We start from the raw sequence: 24,077 nt of genomic DNA, 5'->3' as shown, positions 1-24,077 counted from the left end.
CTGGCTCACAGAAAAATTTCTTGAAAGGGAATTCAGTTAAAACTGAGATTCAGCTGTTTGGCACGCAGCAGCGTCTATTGGCATTGTGTATAGAATCAATCTCTGTCGCTGGGATGACAGTTAGTGTTGCCAAAGGTCCGGTTACGAAACCTGGGAGTTCTCTTTGACTCGTCACTCTCAATGAGGCCTCATGTCAATTCAGTTGTTAGTTCAGGAAACTTCCATTTACGCAACATCGCAAATGCACGAAACTACCTAATGAAGGATGCCACCAGAACACTCGCCCAAGCGTTAGTCTTATCAAGGCTAGACTATTGCAACGATATGCTGTTTAACATCAACGAGGAACTCTTGCAGAAGCTACAAGTGGTCCAAAACAATGCCGCGCGACTGGTCATGCGAGTTCGAAGACGTGATCACATTACGCCATTTCTAAAGGAGCTTCACTGGCTACCTACTGAGCACGAATAGAGTTTTAGATTCTAACGCTCGTCCACAAATGTATCAATGGCAGTGCGCCAGCATACTTGACAGAACTGCTAAAACTGTACTCACCAGCCAGACCCCTGAGATCAGAAGCTCAGGCTCTCCTCATTGAACCACGGTTCAACACTGATAAGTTTGGAGGCCGAGCTTTCTCCAGGAGTGCCCTAGGCTATGGAATAGCCTAAACAGTAACATTAGAAACAATACTTACAATGCATTCAGGGGACAGATAAAAACAGAACTCTATAGTCAATACTACAACTAGACGGGAGGGCGCACTCGAACAGGACTAATTCTGGAAAGTTGCGCCATATAAATAACAATTTTATTATTATTATTATTATTATACAGTAATTCTTCATAAAATTGTAAATTTCTAGGTGTCTTTGGCTGCGGCGGCAGCAGTTTGTGACGCGCGTATACCGTAAGCCTTCTTATGCCCCTTGATGCCCTTTCGAGCCTCCTCCACTGGCTTCTGAAAAATGAAGATAAGGATTGAAGTTTCAGTCCAGTTTGTTGACTTATGTGGTTTTGGGGCTCCCAATTTTAAAAAAACATCGTGGTCAAAAACTTTAACCCGCGAACTCAATACTATTCGAGCTTGAACCACACATCGCGCAGCCATATTTCTAAGATCAAATCACTGCGATATGGGAGAGGTACCGCGTTGAAGTTTCGGGGGTACGTTGAAAATGTCAGTTCATATATATTTGACACGAAATCTGTCATCCGTGGCGACACAGTTTATGACGTAGGATTGTCAAAACCCTGAATCTCGGGATGCTGGCATCCAAGATGGCGGCACTTGATCAATTCCAGTGTCTGAAATTTTTTTATTTCGGCACTGGGGCGAGTTTGCATTGGACTGCCAGGCCTTATACGTATACGGATAAAACTCGGTAGAAAGAGGACGAATTTTGGGTACATTTCTATCCGTATGTGTATAAGGATCCGTGACAAGTCCCGATCTCAACCTCTCTAATGGTAGTCGATCAACTGTGGGGAGAAACATAAGCCTGATTTGTGGACAACTTAGGATTAATGAGCATAACCCCGCGGGGGGGGGGGGGGCATCACCCTCAATTTAACCACTTGCTGCTCCAAAAGTTAACCATCTGTAGTCCCAAAATTGATAAGCATAAGCCCAGAACCTATAGTGAAACAACAGTGACACCCGTGATCCATTCTGATAACTACATTCATTTCTACTCGAGGTAGATGAGATTAGGCAGCTATATGAGGTCCAAACTAATGACACTGCAAAAATACTTAAAGAGATTTTAATGATGGGGACAGACGAGACTACTGTATTTGAGCGAAGAAAATGATAGATGTGATTACCTGGCTGGCCTGTCCGTTAAATCAAAATAAAGTGTAATCTTTGTACCCTACCGTATTTTTCACATCGCACCAACATGTATAGAGACACCTCGAATGAAATTCAGGCTGTTACTGTCAACATGTAGGAATAAAATGAATAACTAAATAAAATGTTTTTTGTTATCATCATTTACTCATCAGTTTATGCAAAACGAATATAATGGCTACATAATAAACACTAGTACGAAATAGTCTAAAATACAAATTTGTTGAAACTTGGTATTCATAGTATGTGTACATCTGTCTACACAAAGGCAATGCTGAAATTTATATTTAGTATGTATTTATGCAATTGAAAATTTTCAAATTCAATTACAAATTCAAAATGTTTAACGAACGGCGTAGGCCTTCAACACTGGTCACATATACATATCATCATGAAGGTTCGCATATCTTATGCCTAACATACAAAGATCTTACTGTGCAATAGGTGGACATTGCGCACAACATACACAAATTTAGGGATGTCAATTGTGATTGGGACTGTAATTGATAAAAGCTAGACTAAATCGTAAAGAATAGAATCTAATGGACGGAAATTCATAAATTTGGACAGCAATATAACAAATTAACTTAAAAGTGTATTATAGGAATTCATTTGATGCATCATCGGTCACAAGTTCATGAATGCCATAAACCTAGAAATGATTACGATAATCAAATAATTAGCATACATTTGGAAATTAACAGATCACAAATCACATGTAAGGTGAACTTACATTGGCTGTAGTGAGATATATTCATTTGAAAATGATAATGAATTCACAGGCATGGAATGATTGAAGTTTATATCAAAAACTTACAGCAAAAACACAAGGATTGTGCCCTTTAAATTGTCACTGTTCTTGTACATTCTTAACGCCTGAGTGCCTGATGACGTAAAATTACGTCTTTCACACCAATACCTTCCATGCCGAATGACGTTAATATACGTCATCAACAGGATGTACCAGGATATTGACATTTACTTATGAAGAAGCCTATAGTTCTTGATCAACAGTCGCTAATACAATCTATAATTGACTTAGGACAGATGAATAAATATGCAGTAAACAAATAAAAAAAATGTCTCTAAATAAACACATAATAAGATGAGATCCAGGAAAGAACATCGTTTCCTGCAGAATACCAGCTGAAACGCTGGTATTCAATTCACCTCATTCAAATATGCAAATTCTAATCCGGCGAACGCAGGAAACTTGTAGAAGTATCACATGATCAACCTTGTCAGCAGGTTACATCACAAACCTCGTCAACAGGTTATCATCTCGGCTTACAGATCATTGTCCTTTGCGCTAAAAATAACACAACCTATCACAGAATGACTTGATTTTTAATCGACCCTGTGTTATCAGGAAGGGTAAAGATCACCGGCTTTGTTATGAGGGCAAATTACACCAGCGCTGTTATGGGGCAAATTACACCAGCGTTATTTGTCACGAGGTTAAACAAGAAAGGCCTTGAATGTAAACATCCCCTGCCCCCGAGCTGCCAACTCCACATAAGTGGCATCAGGAACCATTTCCAAAGAGTTCAGGACTAAATACTAAAAGCACTGATGGGTTGGCAGCCCGCCCCCTCCCCCCTAAGTGTGAAGCAGTAGGTACTTATCAAATGACATTCCAACTAGTTATCACATGCTATAGAAACCCATGAAGACCCCCCCCCCCCCCTCACTTGATGCATACTCCAAGCCCAGCAGACAATTTTTTTCAACTTGAAATGAATGATATTAGCTGACTCGGCAAAATGATTGCAAGTGACTAGCTTCACGACGACTTCCTCGCATCGAGCGCATCTTTGATCTGTGACTGCTTTTCCTCGCTCAATTTATTACCGGGCATAACCGTGACATCTTGAATAGACTTATTGACACTCAACAGATCAAGAATCGCGTCACCGCCCTTATCGCTGATGAAATTCCCCTCCAGATCTATCGTACGCAGCGTGGTGTTTTGTTTCAAGGCTTCGGCGAGAATTTCCACCCCCTCGTCCCCGAGCATGGTATAGTCCAAAGTGAGGACTCGGAGATGTGTGTTGTGTTTTAGCGCTTCGGATATGCTCTGCCAACCTGCCCGTTTGATATTCATGTTGCCCGTCAGATTGAGCGTGCTGATTGGCGTATCAAAAGCGATCATACGCGCCACATGTGACGCACCCGCATTGCCCATCGTGGTGTCGCCGAGATCAATCTGTAACAGTTCAAATTTCTGGCCCGGTTGTAATTCTTGGAAAGACGGTGACCGCATCACGTCGTCCATGACGCCCTTAACGAGATCCTTGGCAGCCGAACGTATCGGTGTCCCTTCTTCTGACTCGACGCTACGCGTGCTCTCTTGAGACCCGACGTCACTCACAGGTGACAGGGGCTTCGGCTCGGCGGCGATCTTCAAGTACTCTACAGCATCTACGACCTCTTTGACGCCATCATCGCCAAGAGGATTACCGTGTAGCCTAGAAAAATGTTTGAAAAAATGTTGAAAACATCAAAAATCAAATGTTTCACAAATTATTTTTTTCTAAACCATTGTTTTCAAAAACTGTCGAGACAAATTTTCACACCTTTTGTCATGGCCCTGAGCCATTGAAAACAAATTAAGTCACCATTACCAATGCTGGTGTGTAAACTATTACTAACTCGGCATAATTTTCTTTATCTTAGCCCATAAGACTTAAGCCAAGTTAAAGCATACCGCAAGTTTAATATCAACAAACTTGTTTTGAAAAATTATGCCTTGTAAGACTTTTCGACCAAAAGTCAAAACTTTCAGCGGTGTCTGTTCCATTGATTATGATTATGGTGAAAATAGCAAAAGCCAAGTGATTTTGTAGCCTGTTATAAGCAAATATTTTCAGCAGTCAGAATCGTACAGTTAAAATCACACTTAGCCAGAACTGTAAATGGTGATGATTTTTAGGAATATATTTACAACATGTATGTAAACTTACAAGTCTAAATTTCAGTAATAGGTACTGTTGAAAAGAGATTCAGAATGGCATGCACCTCAACCAAAAAAAAGAGGGAAGGAGATAGGGCTTTTTTACAATAGCTGACTGTATGATACAGAATAAAGTTAACGAGTTCCACCACCAGCTAAAAAAAAGGCAAAATAGTAGATCAGACAGAAGTGCGTTGGCCGTAGCGCTCCCTATTCGCCACCGACTATTCTAATACTTACAACAAGACCTGGATCTTGGGGCGCTCTTTCACGATGGTGGATACATGTTTAGCACCCTCTGGTGTGATCCGATTTAGGTTGAAATTAAGCATCTAGAAGCAAGAAAAGAGAGGACTGGGGGTGAGAAACCAGGTGTGCCCACGAACCGAAAAACCGGCCATATTTGTTTATCAATTTGTTTAACTTTTTCACACAGAAACTTCTTTAATTCCTAATAGAAATGTACTTTCGAAAACCCTTCGGAACCCTATGTTGAACCCAATTTAAAGGAGGAGCTGCATAATTATTTGCGGTTGCTATGGTGGAGCCATCTACACCCGTGCAGAGGAACCCTGACTTGGCAAACATGATTTGCCAACTGTAGAATGGAAGAGACCAGGCAAGGCAAATCATGTTTGCAAGCAGCATGGAAAGGGTCCAAGATTTTTTCTAACGTGCTGACGAAGCAAAGTTTTTGCCCAACAAGTAATTCCTACTGCCCTACAGTACTGATTTTGAAGCTCAATCCTGGTGGGCATAAGACAATTTATTATTATTTGTACCGAGAAAAGTCCAAACTCTTGGATTAGGCCTGCAGAACTTGAGAACTGATTAATAATTTTTAAAAATTGGACAAGTTTATCACATGACATTGAATTAGACATTGGTACAGAAGCCAACTACATTGTACACACCCAAGCTGGTTATACAGGGATTATACCAGGACACATTTAGCTAAGCAGACACCCAACTACAACAAGCCGATCCACAACTTGGGCATGGGATTTTATACCAAGCCGAAAGGCTGATGCCCTTGCTTGACAAATGTGCCGCCGCTGGTAGGCCAACTGTTCATCGAAGACAATCTAGACACAGACAAACAAATGATCTTCTCAAGACACGAACATTGGTGAAATGTGGGCAACACCAGAGGTCAGTAGGTACAGTGAGGGGTCAAGGCCATAGTGGGTTAGGGTCAAGGACGCGATAGCACTATCTACAGGGTGTTACGTAAAATGAGAAATGACATATGCTGTAGAATAGAAAGTAATTTTAGGGTGGAACTGTATGCTGTAATCAATGAGATTTCCCCAACAGAGCCAAAGTTGCTTAGTTCATGTTGCAAGTAAGTTGTTGACTTAAGGCTGGCAGTTTTTATTGCAGAGACGTTCAATATTTGTAGTATTTATAGTTGGTGTCAATAATCACCAGTCTGGTGACTTTGAATAACACATGTCTCTTCTATATCGCAGGCTGTAGCCAAGTCTTTATCAACTTTCTACATGTAAGGAATTTGATACGAATTTTCTTTCTGAACTCCCAGGTTGATTGCTGCAGCACACATGTTCACAATTCGAGTAACAAATATTTAATATTTACATCTACATGTTAAGTTGACAAAAAATGATCTTATAAAATTTACAACAGTGGTTCAGAAGGTGCTCTACAGAAGGAAACAGTCAAAAGAACTGAGGTTCGTTTATGCTCATTATGCTCTTGAGCAGTTTAAAAACCACACAGGTTTTCCTGTTTCCTTGAACGAGAACGACCAACAGAAGGAAACAGTCAAAAGAACTCTGATTCGTTTATGCTCATTATGCTCTTGAGCAGTTTAAAAACCACACAGGTTTTCCTGTTTCCTTGAACGAGAACGACCAACAGAAGGAAACAGTCAAAAGAACTGAGATTCGTTTATGCTCATTATGCTCTTGAGCAGTTTAAAAGCCACACAGGTTTTCCCGTTTCCTTGAACGAGAACGACCAACAGAAGGAAACAGTCAAAAGAACTGTGATTCGTTTGTGCTCATTATGCTCTTGAGCAGTTTAAAAACCACACAGGTTTTCCCGTTTCCTTGAACGAGAACGACCAACAGAAGGAAACAGTCAAAAGAACTGAGATTCGTTTATGCTCATTATGCTCTTGAGCAGTTTAAAAACCACACAGGTTTTCCCGTTTCCTTGAACGAGATCGACCAACAGAAGGAAACAGTCAAAAGAACTGAGATTCGTTTATGCTCATTATGCTCTTGAGCAGTTTAAAAACCACGAGAACGACCAACCCCCCTTGAGGTTACTTTTTAGCATTTTTCAACAGCTGATCACTCCCAACATTTCGAATACTGTAAACCATGAAATAAGATTGGGCATATTTACTCATTTTCACTTGGCAATAGACTACATATTGCCTTTGTTGCCGAAATTTAAATGCTAATGCGTTTACGCTTCAAGGTGTATTTGAAACATTTTTGTACGAAATATGAAGAGGTTGGTAACAGAATGGAGGACACATCTAGTGGAGATTAATGGAATCTACACAGCGCACACAGCCGACTAAATTCAGAGCGTCAGCCAGAACAGATCGGACATAGGAAAATGGTGAATTTAACTCTCCCTGATTTAGCCAAATTGATTTCCATTGCGTGACCTGGCGCTCTCCTTAAGTCGACTGCGTGCCGGAATCAAGGTTAAGACGTTATTTAAATCTACGTTACATCAAACATCAAACAAAACTGACCTTGACCTCCGAGGGCGTGGCCAGGATCGACTCGGTCAGCTTCCCGATGCTCTTGTCGTCGAGTTTGCCGTTCCTGACGACGACAGATTGAATGTCGTCACGTTCTGCGACGTCTTCACACAGCTCCTTTACCTGGAGAGAAGAGGGGAAAAAAATCGTAAAATCAGTCACAATGTGGACAGCATGGTTTCGAGCACAACGAAAAAAGACTGTAAATGTTACGTTTTGTCATGTTTTTTGGCGATTTGCAAAAATTTCCCAAAAAAACAACACATTTCGCAATTTTTATTGTGGCGGATCGCAAATTTTTTTTCGTTTTCCCAATTACAAACTAAAACTTCGAAGTACGGATACATTCTAATGAGGTTTTTACCTGTGTCTTATTGAGCTGGATGCTGGACAGATCGACATGTGGTTTATTATCAATAATCGTTGAGATAGATCCCGGGTGCTCAATGACAGGTTCAAGTGTTGGGGTGGTCGATTTCAAGGCCAGGTATGCGCCAACGTCCGATTCAGATCCAGTCCCGGTGCGAGATTCTGTGTCCGAGGTGCTGCTATAATCTGCAACAGAAATAATGGACATTAGGACATGGACTGTGAAGAGCATGAAATCCAACTACACAACATGTGTTACAGCTGTTTCTTACTCCACAACACGTGTTACAGCTAATTCTTACTCCACAACATGTGTTACAGCAGGTTCTTACCACACAACACGTGTTAAGCTGTTTCTTGCTACACAACATGTATTACAGCTGTTTCTTGCTACACAACACGTGTTACAGCTGTTTTCAAAAGTCATCTTACCTGGTTCAGCATCGGCATCATCGCCCTCCGTATCACTGATATCAGACTCTGCCCCAGTCTCATCTGTAAAACCACAACACAAAAAAATCAGAATTAAGCACCACGTATCGTGAACTCTGGCCTATTTTAAACCGTGCTCATCACCCTAGAGAATCGAATCCTGAACTCTGGTTATTACGCGCCAGTGTATTTCCCCAGTGTATTTTCAGTGCTTATTTAGTGCCGACGCTACTGAGTTCACTGGTATTTATGCGACACATCCAAAACATCACTGAAGATACGAAACACATTGCAAAGTGACACTTATAATCAGGAGTCATAAAATACTGAGCCATTCTAGAAAACAACAAAATGCCATAAACATTTTAACTAAACATGAACTAATATCTACATTTCTTGACTGATACAGCTCTCAACCACCTAACCAACAGTACAGGATATTAGCATTCAAGTGCAAGATTAACATGGACGACACATCCATGGGAACACGACACCTACCAGCAGTCTCTGGTTCTGGTTCCTTGGCCGGAGGACTTTCCAGTACTGGACTAGCTTCCCGCGGAGAACTCACGGCACTCTCTGGTGAAGAGGTCGGAGAGCTATCACGTGGCGATGTCACACTTTCACGTGGTGATGTCACACCCTCCTTTGGAGAGGTCATGCTCTCACGTGGTGATTCAGGGGCGGATGTAACAACAACAGCGACGTCTTTCTTCTCCTCAGTTTCCGACTCCGCTACCGATTCTACTTTTTCTACAAGTTTGAAAAACACAACCCAAATGATGTACTGTTGATAAAACAACCCAAGTGATGTACTATGACAACATGATTACGACGGCGACGACAATACTAATATCAACTGCTACGATTGGCTGCCTCTGGTCACATGACTAGTGAAGATTGTGCGTATATTCAACTTACATACCGAGGTGGAAAGCATTAGTGAGTAGTGGCTGTGGAAAGGAAGAAGTCTATCGTAATTAGTGACGGCTGGGTGAATTACGTGAGCGGAACTCAGGTTATAAAAAATATCGAATCGCATTCTGTTCTCATATTTCAAACCAACCCCCATATATAATCGCATTCTGTTCTCATATTTCAAACCAACCCCCATATAATATCCTCGCCGTTTTCCCCCAAGATGACAGATAGCACTCTCGGACTGGCTACGCCCAAGTTTCAGGTCAGGGAAAGTCGTGCTGGTCTCCGGTTGTTTTGGGGATAGAGAGAGCAGGAAGGGATTCGGCCAACCATCAAGAGAAGCCACAAGGCGAAGAGAAAAAATGCGGAAATAACAATGTATGTATGACTCGCACGTTGTGACGTCGACACGATGACGTCGGGGATGATGACGTCAATGTTCATGTCGAAAAAAGTTCAAATCATTCTGTGAATAATGACTCCGCCGTCATCAGCTGCAAATGAGGTTTTGAAATCATCAACCACTCACCATCATCTGATGCATGGACATCAGCCGCTACAACCACCTTTCCAGATTTTTCGTCCACCTCGGTGTCAGAAGAGAGAACGCCCTCATCCTGCAAAGAGGAGAACTACTGAATTAGCCTTTAAAAACAACGACCAAGCAGAACCTCTCTATTAAGGACACCCTCTGGACTGACCTTGATAGAGAGGTCTCCTTATTAGAGAGGTCAAATTAAATGGAAACAACCAATTCGGGACCAAAACTAGTGTCCATATTAGAGAGGTTGTCCTTATAGAGAGGTGTCCACTGAGGGAGGTTCCACCGCAGATTAAATAAACCAGACACAGTTGTTATTTTATGAACGTCACCCCAATTGACTGAAATATGTGAGAAAACAAACTCCATCATCAGGGAAAGAAGCTTCGAGAGGTGTTAAGCAGTCTGCCCAAGGTTACAAACCTGATCGTGTTCTCCGCCGGACGCTTTGCCCTTCTCGTCTCCTCCCTTCTTCCCATCATCCTCGGGCTCCTCCTGGACGCTTTCGTCATCCCCGGCATCGCTAGAGCTGTCTCCGCTGTGTCCACTAGCGCCCCCTGCACCACCATCTTTCTCGTCATCTTTATCTTTTTTAGAACTCTTATCGTCGTCATCGTCATCATCGAAGTCGTCTTCATAATCTTAAATAATTAGCAATCGGTCAAGAATTTTCACAGAAATCAAACCTAGAGTGTTGGGGGAAGGAAATGCATCCAAATACATTAGTCGTTGCTGTACTTTGGAACAATCTAAAAAAATACACAAAATGTTATCGAAACAAAAAAATTATAGAAAAAATATACAAAATAGAAAAGAACTATACATTTATGTACACTTATTAGAGTTACATGTAAGCTGTTATAAGCACATATTATTTCAGCCAAAACATGAGACATTTTGAAGTGCTGTATACCACCATGAAGTCAATACATTAAAAAAAAGGTTTCCCATTTCAACTGCTTGGAAAAAAATTTCCAGTCCAAAGGCTGTTTTTACATTTCAGTATTAAGCTATGAGGATACTACTACAAGAGGGACAGTTACAAGACTACAATGGGTGATATGAATAAAGACTAGCAAATGCTTTTATCTAAAACTCCATGTACATTTACACTAGGCCTTCCTGTACAAAACCAAAGTAAAAGCATTTGCTAGTCTTTATTCATATCACCCAATATGTTAGAAATATAGCGCAACATCTAATCAGGTGCATGTCCATCCGAGTTTGGAGCTGACAGAACAATAATGCTTAAGGCCGTACATTTCAATCTGTACGCAATGCTGCAGAAATAAGTGTTGACTTCCTCTGACTTTTTGTTTCCATGGAAGTAAAGAGGTTTCACGAAAATTGTGAGGCCAATCAAGCATGTCTTGTATCAGATACTTCATTTTCTGTCATTGAAAACTCAGATGTTCGTATCTACAAAGCAAGATATTACAGCGCTAGTGCACAATAGCCTACGCTAAAGTCAGTTTTGAGAATATTGAGAGGATGGTCATGCGTGTGGTGCAATTATCACACCAAGGGTGCAAAAATCACGTACAAGGGTGTGGAATGTCACGCAGATTCACAGCTGGGAAATTCACGCTCTAATTCACGCAGGAATTCACTGATAGGACCACATCGGGACGAAATCCCGGAACAACTATTCAAAAACCGAACCTTTCTTCTTTTCAACGATTTCCGGTTCCTCCTTTTCCTCCTCCTCCTCCTCCTCCGCGACCTCATCGACCTCCGATGCCTCATTTTCAGACACCACCCTCTCCGACTCTGCCTTCTCTGATTCTCCATCCTCCGCAACTTCTGACGCAGACGTCTCGTCCTCGACCGCGGCCTCCTTTACCGCCGACGTCACCATGACAACCGGCACAGCCACTTCCTCTTCATCCTCGACGACGTCAGTCCCGACGTCACTCTCACGCGCAGACTCACTTTCACGCGGACTGACGACAATATCGGTATCCTTCTCATCGTCATCATCGGGGATCTCCTGCGCTTGCTCATCATCAGTGGTGCCCCCTATAGTCTTATCAGTATCACCTTCATCGACCTTATCAGTCTCGGCATTGCTCTCGACTTCACTCGGCCCCTCCGTCGTCGATTGAACTTCCACTTTCGCTGACGATTCAGTTTTTGCTGTCGACTCTGCGTCTGATTCCGTATCATCAAAGTCATCTCCGTAATCTGTACGTGTAAAGCATGCATGGTTACATATAAAGCTGGGATTAGACGACAGGAGACAGGACATGACGGCTGATGCTGCAGGATGAGAAATGACGAAAGATTTTGATGTACAGTGGAACCTCACTTAGCGGACACCTCTCTATTAAGGGCAACCTCTTTATTAAGGACACTCGTTTTAGACCTAAATTAGGTGTTTCCATTCAATGTGACCTCTCTTATCAGGACACTTCTCTATTAGGGACAGCAGTTGTCAGTCCCAAGGGTGACCTTAATAGAGAGGCTCCACTGTTTTTTGTTTCCGAGTCATTCCCTGCATCATACTCATAGACGTGTCTGCAGCAATCAACCTGGTTTACTAAGCTAAGCAAGATGAGTTATGAAAGCAGAAATATACAAGGCTTCAGCGAGTTAGTCTCTTAATTCTAACTTCTTCGCAGAAAAAATATATTCCTTGACCGCAATTGAGAGAGGTGTGCAAGATTTTTAAAATTCCCAAATTCCATGTAAGCCTTGTATATTTGTTAAACACTATGTAAGAAGTTGAAAGTGTTCATGAGGATGATTAGAGTAGAACAATACTTTGAGTAATCATTTTTGCGAGTTATTTTTTGCAAGCCATTGGCATAAACTTTCGTCAACAGACTAATAAATGTTTTGGTATATCATGACAATCTCCTCACAGACCGATTATTGATCAAAACTACGCGCAAGAAAATTGGTCCAGTCGTTATTGCTCAGCTGCCAAAAAGGACGTGGACATTTACTTCTGACAAAGCCTGTCTATAACTAACAAGCAAGCAAGTAAGGAGTGACATATGCAGAGATCAGTGGCACTGAGATGCTGTGACGAGAATGTCTCAATAACAGCAAATGATGTGTTTCCAGAACTGTGTAAGTTTCAAGAATAGTATGAGTGGAATTTCAGTGAAGCACCTTTTTGTCAACAACAAAGCAGACGTCATTGCGTAGGTCTCCCCATGGCAGGTGTCGGTGAGGTTTCTTGTACAGCCCTTTTGAGGTGGAAAGGTTTTCATGACATGACCCCACAGTTCCTGTTCAGTCCAGCAACACTTGTGTCAGTACTACAGTAGACAAGAAGGCATGCTGGTTTCCGAGGTGAAAAAACAAAATCAGCAACATCAGCCATGTTTCGTGCAGAGGGCACGGCATGCAAGCCAATTCGCAGAGAATGCGTAGAAAGTGTGTGAAGAAGATGAAAGATGTGTGATGTCAAGTGGCGCCACCTTTATTGTAATCCTCCTCATCGGAACTAGAGCTGGAGCTACTGGAGCTGCTCGGGCTGGAGACGGTACTACGTGTCGAGCGGGTTGATTCAGCGGCAGATCGAGGCGAATTTGCAGGTCTGACGTCAATATTCTTCGCCTCATCCAGGGTACTCTCGGCGTACTCCTCATCATCTTCTGCGACATCGATGGTTGGACCATTTGTGACGGAAGCCACGGTGCTCATCGGCCCAGCAGCAGAGGCCGATCTTTCATCGTCGTCGTCCTCAAAATCGTCGCCATAGGCATCTAAGTCGAAGCAAGCAAGCAAAGGGTTAAAGAAGCACATTGCACTACGAATGTACAGCGACAACATAAAAAGTTGTTGCAAAGTCCATGCAGATATGACAGTATCGAGCAACAGTAAAAGTCATGAGGCCGACCCAGTTCAGTAAAAAAATAAGTAGAAAGAAAGCGAGTCAACTGTCTTATCACTGATACATGTAACAGCCCACTTCAAATCGGTTCGATTTTTTTGTCATTTTTTTAAATGGCTGAACCCAGATCTGCATAGATGATGCAACAGCAACCTTTGGTCAATTCCAGTCCATCCAAAGCTTTTTCCCGTCTAACTGTAAACCACGATGTTTGGATGGGCAATTCATTTTCACGGATTATGCCAATATCTGGATTTGCTTTATAACAAAACATTTGGATAGGCAGAAGATGGACTGGACAACAGGTGCATATGACGAGTGGTAAATATCAAGAGCAAAGTTTAACTTTATTTAAAACTAAAACGGTAGGACCGTACAACATCTTAAATTTTCACTCAGCTATTTACGTGTTGATCTAAACCTGAAAACTTAACTATACAAATCTTCTGAAATTCACTACAAACAATCTGTGAAATCAACAAGGCCAAGAAAAACAAAAGCACACATGAAATCAAAATAATAGCCACACAGAAATAAACAGCTACAAAAATTGCATGCAGTGAACGTACAAACAACAGTAAAATAAAACCCGAACCAACTGATGCAAGTGGAATCAATTTGTGCAACCTTATCCCATGACAAAGGACTTTTTAAAAATTTGAAACCGGCATATTTTGTTTCTGTTAACCACTAACTGTTTACATATAAGGCAAAATCTGAAAAGGTCTGTCAGGTGTATAGGCCTAGGCAGAAAAAGATAACTTGTCGTCTGTTTCAGCCCTCTGTGACATTTGAGACTTATCAGGATTTTGCTGAAGTGTTGACCACAAAGGCCTACATCCACAGAAACAATTCATGCCTGGCCGCATTGTATTAAACGAAGAAAGTCCTTATGCGTGAAAGGAGATCGACCAGGAAGCTTAAAGTTTTTGCCGATAAAACGTTTAGTGAGAGGAAATTTCTGCCTTTGGCTGAATATGCAAATAATGTCTCATCGTTTTTATTAATTGAACTACATATATATGCTTCTACAAAAATATGATGTTGTATGTAGTATAGTATTCAAATATAACAAAATATTTGCTGATGTACTTGGTATCTTTTAAAATCTACATGGCAGAACAATTTTGTCAGCTTCCTGGTTAATTCTCCGGGTGTACAAGGGGTAGCCAGTATCTGCTGGCATTGAAACCACAGTTAAGGAGAAAACATCAAACAAAAGGTCAAGGTCAAATGAAAGGTCAGGTCAAACAAAGTCAAGGTCACTATAGTCACCTTCATCGTCCTCGACCGGACAGATAATTGTATCCTCTGAAAAGAATGGCATCAGATATACTAGGTTAAAGTAGAACTATACTGTTGCGGAAAAACACCTCACCTAAGGTGGGGGCATTGATGTTGTCAGGTGTCATGTTTTACGTGTCAAGAGTTAACGACTAAGGCATGAAAACACAACATCAGGCTAAAAAGTGACATCACGAATTGGATATGTAGGCCGCTCTTCGTAAATTACTTGTTCGTTCTACGTGTCACACATGAAAAGTGAACTGTCATGACCTTACACTAACAGAGCTGAAATCATGGCTTGGAGGCTCAGCAATGGACTTAATTGACCACAGAATTTTCATCTTGACCTCAAAGGTTTAAGTATAAGAGATGATGCATGTATGATAGTGGTTGGTCTTCTGACGTAGTCACTCCAAATGGAGTCCAGTTACAGGCTTTTAAAGGGTCAGGCGGCTTGGCCAGATTGGATTAAAGAAGAGGGTTAAATACTGTTGCCAATGGCAACCAGTCATTCGAATCATAATATAAATAAAGACCTACCTTCTTCCTCATTCTCCTCTGGCTCCGCTTTCTCCTCTTTGGCGGGTTTTGGCTGTTTCTTCTTCTTCTGTGATTCCTTCACTTGCTTCTCCACCTGACACCTGGTGGTGAAGAATGGAACTTTAGTGACATTGATCACTCAAGCAAAAGTTGATATGCAAATATTCCTGTGGCAAATTTTCAAATTGGACAAATTGGAAAGCTATAGAAAAATGCTATCAACTTTATTTTACACGGCTCAAATCTCACACAGCCAAACTAATGCGTCTGCTACGCTTATTCACCCCAAAGCCTGACCACGCACCTAACCACCTCTTGCTTATAATAGGTCCCAAGTCTGTTGCATACATATTCAAACCAGAGTGGTCCAGTTTTCCTCAAATCGTGCATCAAGGTGTGTGTTTGAACTCGCAGCACATGCTCAGCTTAGAGCAGACCCCAAACCGCAATCAACGAAACCGCTACTCACTTATAACAGGGCCCAAGTCCGCCGCTTACTGCAACCAACCCAAAGTGGCCTTGTTTTCCCCCGATCTTACACCCGGCCGTGTGCTTGAACTCGCAGCACGTGCTCAAACGAGCACTCATCACTCCGTTCACGTAAAACGTCAAACTGAACGGGTAACCACGGTGACGCCGGGAGAGGAATTGGAAGTCGGCTGAAATGGAGATGGTTTTCGTTATTGTTTCGATTTCACTGATTGTCTCACTCGTCATATTTTGTCAAAACTTTGAAAAAGCCTGGTAATTTCAAGTGACTTTAACCTTTTACTTCAAGAAGCCTTTGGGGTGCAAAGGTCAGCTTAAGCATCAAGATTCAGCCCTAAACAGGACTATACAACTTACTTCCCGGCATGAGCAGATCCTTGTAGACGATGAGCGTGTTCCCGCCACAATGCTGCTGCTCCACCAGGACCTCGTGACGCGGGTCGCCGAGGACCTCGTGAGCGAGTTGGAGGTTCTCGCCATGGTAACGGATGGTGACCTCACAGAGGGACTGAAGGCGGCTGGGGTGCGTCATGGGGGGCTCCTGGCGGTGGAGAGTACCCTGAAGACAAATAGACACACGATCAATCACCAACCATAAAGTTGATTCTGTGCCGCAATTTTCAAGTTTGAAGTTATCGAAATGTAATGGTTTCCAACATCGAACTCAAACACTTAAGTCTCATTCGAAGGAATGTGCAGAGTCAGGAGTTTTTGGTTCCTTGAAAGCCATGTGGGTTCATTGAGAAATATAGCAGTCTCAAAAAAACAATTTCTGTCCGTACAAAAATGGAACATACCCTTTGTTTCATTGGTCGAAGAAGGCGGCGTTTGCTCCCGGCCGACTGCACTGATCGTGATGTCCTGGGTGGACTCGGTATCTTGGCGTCATCAGGAAGTTGTGATTGGACATAGGGCGACGCGCCAGCTTTACCTTTTTTACTCTCATCCAAGGTCATTGTGTACTCACGGAGTGCGACATTGTCGAGCTGAAAATGATGGGTATAGTTTCGAATATAATTGCTGAATAACTCTTAAAAGAAGAACAATTTATGATTTCAGATAGTCCCAGAACAACTGATCTCCTCCGAGGTGGCTTTGATTGACATCTCAGAAACTCACACTGGAGAATCAATCCCCCAGCTTGTCGAGAACTGAACAGGCCTTCCAACTTGCTAAGCTAACCTGGCCTAGGAAAGGGTAATTTTTTTCATTAATGTTGGAAAATTGTGTTTTTGACATGGCCTGCTTTGTTTGATTGAAGAAGATTGAGCTGGAAAACTAGTGGGGAGCAGGACAGAGAGGGGGTCAGGGGGTTCTGATCAGTCTTCAACTTACGCCATACAGATGTCTTGTATCAATCTCCTCTTTGGGGTATTTCTCGTCACGCGGACTAATCGGCTGACCCTCGGCGTCGATGTAGATTGGACGCCGAGAAGAACTCTAGAAACACAGAAAATATGAATTATAGAAGTCAGGTTTTTAGCTCTTGACACCTGATCTCTGTTTCTTGGAGTGGCAGACATACTTCTAAGATCCTTGAAGGTCATCTTCTCCTGTCAGCGAATACTAGGGTTCCAAGTTCAAACTCAGCAAATACCACTTTCATTACCTGTGGCGATGCGAAGAAAAAACCACAACCAGCACATGCAAAATAAAACATTGCAAAACTCCAGAACTAAAAAGTGCACATCTTTTCAAACTGGGACAAAAAATTGTTATAAAAATCTCCCAAAAAATTGGAAATTTCCAACAGATTTCACTCATAACACTACCTCAGTGGGTCTCTTTTTTGAACGGGTCTCTTTTTTCTCGCCCCAGGCCTGTTTAGGCTTGTAAGAAACCGAGCTGGCAGAACTAGAACACGACACAAAGGATCTACTACTTGCGCTAGATATGCCGGAGCACAGGGAGTTAGAACGGAACCGCTGTAAAAGGGAATGGTTATACTACTAACTACAAGAAGAAAACAGAGGAGAGTTTGGGGTTCCGACTGAGACATAGCAATGACAAAGGAACTTGGCAACGGAGGTTGGTGAAGTTGATTCGAATGACAATTACTTGCCACAACTGATACAACAGGACATCAAATGTTACAAGACGTGCAGGTCAGGAATTATTATAAACAACAAATCCATAGAAGGCCTGAATCCACTACAAGTAGAGCAGTTTCTCGCTTCCGTCATTGCCACGGCAAAACTATTGGCTCCAGCAGTTGGTTGCTTTTTAAAAATTGTCAGGTGCCGCTGATGCAAATGGTTTGCACTGAAGCCAAGTGTAGCCTGCCGCAGCAGTGTCCAGAGCGGGAAACTGATCTAGTGGAATCCATCTTTTGACAAAGGTGTTACAGTTATGCTTCACATTGCGGACAATATTAAACACATGCAAACCAGCAATTTTAGCTACAGTGACCTGCAGTAGAGCCATGACAACATGACGAATGACTGCAAATTGGCAAAGCCATTCCAAAAGTATGTTGTGATGGTTCTGTTGCAGATCGCGGTGATTAATATCACCCATTCGCTCTGCACGTTAGGGGAGCACACAAACACCATCTTACCGGCTTTGGTGTTTCATCATCATCATCATCGTCATGGACGTACGAGTAATAATACTGTGGATGAGACAGAGGGGGACGCATGAGGGGCGAGAATGCCACCTGGGGTAATGGCAAACATTGGTGTAGCACTCCACCAGGATGTCAAGAATACATTAGATCGAGAGGTTGTGCACTTTTCTAACTCCCACATGCTCAAAGAAGCAAAAAAATCAAAAGCAGTGTAAAAGCATAGAAGCTGAAGTTGAGTCTAAAAATCTACTTCTGATAATGACTTAGCTTTATTTGCATTTCGCCTGTGTATAGGATAGAAAAATTAGATACATACGTCAGGATGTTCTTGGAATCCAAGCCGAGCATCGGGCCTCGAATACGGATCCTTTGGGCGCCCCCTAGCAGGTGATGTCTTCGGTCTTTGGGAGGCAGAGTTTGGACGCGGTGAGAGGTACGGAAGGATGTCTTCATCACCTTGTCTTCGCCGATCAGTCTGAAGAGAAACAATCAAGAATGGACTTCAAACTTTTTATATCATTTTCTTTCCTTATTTTTAAATGTCATCTTTGCATGGTTCTATTTTAGGAGGTGGGGATGAGGCTGTAAAAAGTGGCCTGCAACAGTTTATACAGTTATTGGCTAGATTAGGTGCTAAAGGGACAATACCGATATGTCTATAAAGCACCTCGCAAACAGGCCCTAAAAAGATCTTTCACATCTGGTCTGCTGGTAAAATAGGTAATCATTGGGAACAGCTCAATATTGTGAGAAAAACGGCCTTCCAGTGATTGTAAAAATTCTAACAAAAAACATAGAAAATATTCATTCGGAAGCTCCGACAAAATTAATAACCACCTTTATACCACACCAGGGGCTTAGTTCATAATCTTGTTTTGGAGCCCATCCAAGACTTCTATCAAACACAATTAAAAACGCTGATAGTCTGGCCTGGAGTATACTGAATAAATAATATGTGCATTCAAATTCATTTTGCTATAGACCGAGCAAAATAATGACAGCTTCAGGGCAGAGAGATTGATGATTCCTTTTTTTTTGTATGTGTAATGTGTGTGTGGACTTGTCTGGTGACAAGCTATCAACTGCAAATATTTAACAAGCAATATTTCAAGCTTGGAGTGCATTTAATACTACACAGATAAAAACAACTATCGCCTAGTTTCCAGATCCCAAAATTCTGAGGCAGAAACCTGTAAGAGGGTGAATACTGGGGGGAAATGTTTTAAGTTTCAACACATTTTATCAGACAGTCTCGTATAGATTTTTCCTAAATGTTTGCACTATTGGATTCATGTGCACAAACACCTTCACAGGAAGTTAGAAAATAGAATTGTGACTCTGAATCCATTGGCTGTTCAACCCAGGCGTTGCCATGGTTATAGGTAAACTAACACTTGTAACTTTGTCAAAAAAGTCGACATGTGTCATTTTCAGTTCACAGCTAAAATCAATTTCTTGGTTTGTGCAATGTTTTAAGAGGTGATTGAATGAACTAGCCATGTACATATAAGTAGATATCACTTATCATGCGGGCGAATGCTACATCCAACATGATGTAGATTACCTGAAGGAATTGATATCGACTAAAGTGAAATTTGAAAGCAAATGTTTTTATGACACAAAATGAACAGTGCAAAGTGACATGTAGTGAGAACCTTCAATCCATGCATGAATGAATATGCATGAATGAACTACTTACATCCAATGCTCAATAAAGTGATGAAAACAAAACGTGAAATGGACAAAAAACAGACGCACAAAACAAGAAAACAACATGCATTGCAAACATAAAGTGACCAAAACTGAGATGACTGATGTGAACATGAAAAGGACTAAAGTCACAGACACCCACAGACAAAAAGTTCCATCGTGGAACATTAGGCGGAACTACCATGGGTCATCAACGAATCTAAGTTGGCCCATCGTCTAAGATGGCCCATCATACCTGACTGTGATCTATCACTGGGTGATTCCAGTTGCCTGACGCAAGGACGCAGTGACTGCGCAGTGGTACATTCAACATGCACTGTGGTGTGACACTTGTCTCATTGAACACCTTTACACAACAACACAACCGAATTATAATTAAGTGCGCCCTCCCCCAGCTGGACCACAAATATACCGTCACCAGAACCACATTCAAATGCAATGAAATGAGACAAGTTCAAGCCAAAAATACCTTCCCGAAGGTGTTCAATACAGACAGGGTACTTATTGTTTACACAATCCACCAACATTTTCCAACAAACAAGACACACTCTAGTTTCACTAATCTAAGATCATTTCTGCTAAAGTCAAGCTATTCGAATGTAGTCATGCTCACTTGCTGCCATTTTAAATGTTTGATTGGATAAACAATCGGCCAACACCAAAGTTGTCCGGTGGTTATGAGGTTCGTTCTGTTGCCATCTGCCTTTGTGACGATTTCTTAGTAACATGAAGCGGTCTCAGATCAATGAAACTAGAGTATTCCAAAGATAAACAACCACCTTGTCATCAAATGCAAGTAGCGAGACATCAGTCTGCGTACTGTGCGATTTTGTTTTATGAACCCCGAGCACATCTCGCACGGTTTTTTCTATCTCCTTTTGCGAGAGGTAGGGGTATATATCAACAGGGCTGAAGATTTTTTCCTGCGCCTAGAATTAGAATGGGAAACAAAACATAACGATTCTGTCATGTAATCGGGGTACAATTCATAAATTTTCTTGTTTGGTTTTTCAATCTGATTTTCTAACCCCGATTTCACAGTCAAACAATTCAACAATAACATCAACAACCAATTTTGCGAAGATATTTGATGACAACAATAAAAATTTTATGACTCATATTTTGGGAGATTACGAAATTCCTTTTCATTTTTGAATGAAAAAACATTTTTCACAATTTCTATTTTTGCTAAATCAAGAATAAGATCATTCGCAAAAATAAAATGATAAAAAAAATGTTGTGAATTGTAGTCCAGACAGATTAGTATAAAGAGATGAGCAAATTGATATTACTAACAAATTACAACACGCTACAACTATTACTAAAGAAAAAAAACGTAAATTGTTATGAGCTCAGTCAAAGGGTTAAATTTATCCATTATCACATCTCGGCCCGTTTGTTTATTATCGAGCTTTGTGGAATAATAACCAGCAGGGGATCATGACGTGATATCAATAGATGCATTATTGATGGAATAAGCTGGCCCATCAGCTATTCGGTCAGGTAAAATACATTAGAAATGGACTGATCAATGAGGTGAAAACAGACCGTCTGAATGTGTTCATCTGCTATTGAGAACATCCTTGGCCAAGTTGCGAGTTGCAATACTTTCAATGTAACGCAAAGATGGAAAACATCCACATTTTGAGCTGTAAAAATTCCCAAGAGAGTCGTCTTTTGTTAAAGACTAACGTGTTACTTTAAGTCTGCATCTAAGTTCTATTAAGCTGTCAGACTTAGGAGTTTCAGGCCACAATTGGCAACAGAGAATAACCACACTGACACAAACTACAACATAGAGCATACACCGAGAATTCTTCATACCCACCTTGACACGTCTGACGAGTTCAATCTTGGCGATCTCCTCGAGTTTCTTCTTGATGGCGACCTGGCGCATGCGTTCCATGTCGAGTGTCTTATGGACGATCGCCTGCGCCAAGAGATCTTTCACATGTTGCTTGTGTTCCTTCTTGGCCATGTTGTGGCGGTACTGGTTCTGGGTGACGATCTCTCCACGGCGCGTTATCTGTAACATACAAATCATTGACTGTGAAAGGTTTGTACAGTAGACCTACGTTGTATTAGTACTACTCTGTCATTCAGGGTTAACGATAGGCTCCGCCATTTTGGCTAGAACTAGAAATCCTAAAGAATTATAGCTCCTTCCAAATAAAGTGAATGCCATTCTCGAGGGTGCGAATCTGTTCTCTAGTCTAGAAAACAAAGATGTCACTCCCATGCTTGAATTTGGCAATTCACTTAGTTTTGAATGAGTTTTTAATTTTATTGCTTTAGGTTTTCAAATCCTAGCCAAAATGGTCCAGGTGGTACGTATGGTCAACTGATTATGATAAAGATTGGTTTTAAGTTGTTAAGTTTTGGGTTATTATGTGGTCTGAATGTCTGAAATCAACAACAGCAGAGGTTATCATCCTACAGATATTTTTCTTTTTTTCATCATGATCCGATCTGATCGCACTGATGATACAATCCACTCTGCTTCCTTGGCAACGTGTTGTTAGACACGTTCACGCCAACCAACGGACACAATTTCATTATCTAGGTAAATTTTTCCACCTGCGTTTTTTTAACGACGGCGCTAAAATATTATTATCGCCTGTAACGTGTAATAGCATGGCGTGTTTGGTGAGCACACAGGCCATTCTAATGAACAGAGAAAAGCACTCTATATCTCACAGTATAGGGCTGTTCTGACAGGCAGTCGCACCCACAACTTTAGATGACAACATAACCTCAACAAAAGATTATGTTGAGGTTATGTTTTCCACAACGAAAATGGTGGGAAGAAATCTTTAGTCTGGTGGTCCAACCTTTTTAAATTGAAAACCGTGGCATTACAGCTTCAAAGATTTAACTGTCTGGTGGTACATTTTGGTTGGGCATGTCTCATTGTCTGGTGGCTCTTGTCAGTCTTGACCAGCTAAAATGGGCCGGGGAGAATCCAACCAACAAAAGAACTTACCAATCCAGATTTCTTAAGATGACGTCTCATCTTACTATTACTGAAGTAACCAGCCAGATGTTTGTCCATCAGGCTGTTATATGTGGACAGCGGTCTAGAAAAAAACAACAGAAATTCATGTAAAATTTCAATTTTAAAAAATACTGTCAACTGTGACACGATGCCAACATGAATGTTTTTGTCAGAAATCAGATACTCTACTGTCATGACTTTTCGCATTTATGTCTGATAATGATAATACAATATGGTACGCTAGCCTATTTTATTTTCACTTTCAGTACACAGGTTATTACACTATGAGTCGACTAACAATGAGCCTTTATTAAAAATTCAAAAAGCAGACAGACATCAATTAGCACATCTACGGAACTGTGACAAACACAGTCAACAACACCATGCACAGTGTAGGCCTATAGCATGTCATACATGTATTGTATACAGTGTAAAATATTGATTGGTGAAATGTCAGAAATTTTTCCTCCATCATTCTTAAAAAGATACGCTTTTAAAAGCAACCAAACTTACCCAGCGTCTATATGCGACATCTTGAATCAAGTAATGGATGTCCTTTATTGAGAGAAATCGACAAATTAAAATCTGTGGCCAGAAACAACACTTTTGGGCCTTGTTTTATTACCGAAAATGTTATCAAATGCAAACCATGTACTGCTGACAAGCACAACAACTTTGTCGCTAGGACGGTCATGTGACCTAAACACCTATGGCGTAAAAATGTTTCCTTATTTTTTTCTATACTCAAATAAAGCTAACTTGTTTAGGTTTGAACGATAAAGATGTTCTACATTATTTGAATTCTATGACTATTTTGTGATTAAAACGTATAATT

General features: G+C 41.3%; 1 protein-coding gene across 6 annotated transcripts; it reads right to left on the bottom strand.

Moving 5' to 3' along the window:
* Positions 1-1,984: 1,984 nt before the first annotated feature.
* On the bottom strand, positions 1,985-23,898 carry LOC135502729 (glutamate-rich protein 3-like). 6 transcript variants are annotated; one of them, XM_064795703.1, is made up of 21 exons: positions 23,756-23,898; positions 23,231-23,324; positions 22,076-22,273; positions 18,854-19,012; positions 18,529-18,582; positions 17,307-17,411; positions 16,769-16,957; positions 16,329-16,530; positions 15,952-16,141; positions 15,483-15,583; positions 14,931-14,966; positions 13,240-13,527; positions 11,474-11,995; positions 10,235-10,452; positions 9,800-9,887; positions 8,848-9,102; positions 8,350-8,412; positions 7,913-8,103; positions 7,540-7,671; positions 5,046-5,137; positions 1,985-4,320 (listed from the first exon to the last, which is right to left on the bottom strand). In XM_064795703.1, exons 1-21 carry the CDS (start codon positions 23,773-23,775, stop codon positions 3,636-3,638), a joined length of 3,882 nt encoding a protein of 1,293 aa, XP_064651773.1. In that variant the 5' UTR covers positions 23,776-23,898; the 3' UTR covers positions 1,985-3,635. The 6 variants fall into 6 exon arrangements, with proteins under 6 accessions (XP_064651773.1, XP_064651775.1, XP_064651774.1 ...); XM_064795705.1 differs by lacking the exon at positions 13,240-13,527; XM_064795704.1 differs by lacking the exon at positions 18,529-18,582.
* Positions 23,899-24,077: the final 179 nt, after the last annotated feature.

Source organism: Lineus longissimus, chromosome 19, assembly GCF_910592395.1.
Source record: "Lineus longissimus chromosome 19, tnLinLong1.2, whole genome shotgun sequence".
NCBI classification, from domain to species: Eukaryota; Metazoa; Nemertea; class Pilidiophora; order Heteronemertea; family Lineidae; genus Lineus; species Lineus longissimus.
The sequence above is the reverse complement of the archived record's forward strand: the minus strand, read 5'-3'. Positions and strand labels throughout refer to the sequence as shown.

Coding starts and splice junctions, on each gene's coding strand:
- LOC135502729 (XM_064795703.1), bottom strand. CDS start 23,775: ATGTCGCATATAGACGCTGG. Junction 19,013..22,075: donor AACTCGTCAGACGTGTCAAG/GTGGGTATGAAG, acceptor GTTTCTCTTCAG/ACTGATCGGCGAAGACAAGG. Junction 8,104..8,349: donor TGATGCCGATGCTGAACCAG/GTAAGATGACTT, acceptor TTTCTGTTGCAG/ATTATAGCAGCACCTCGGAC.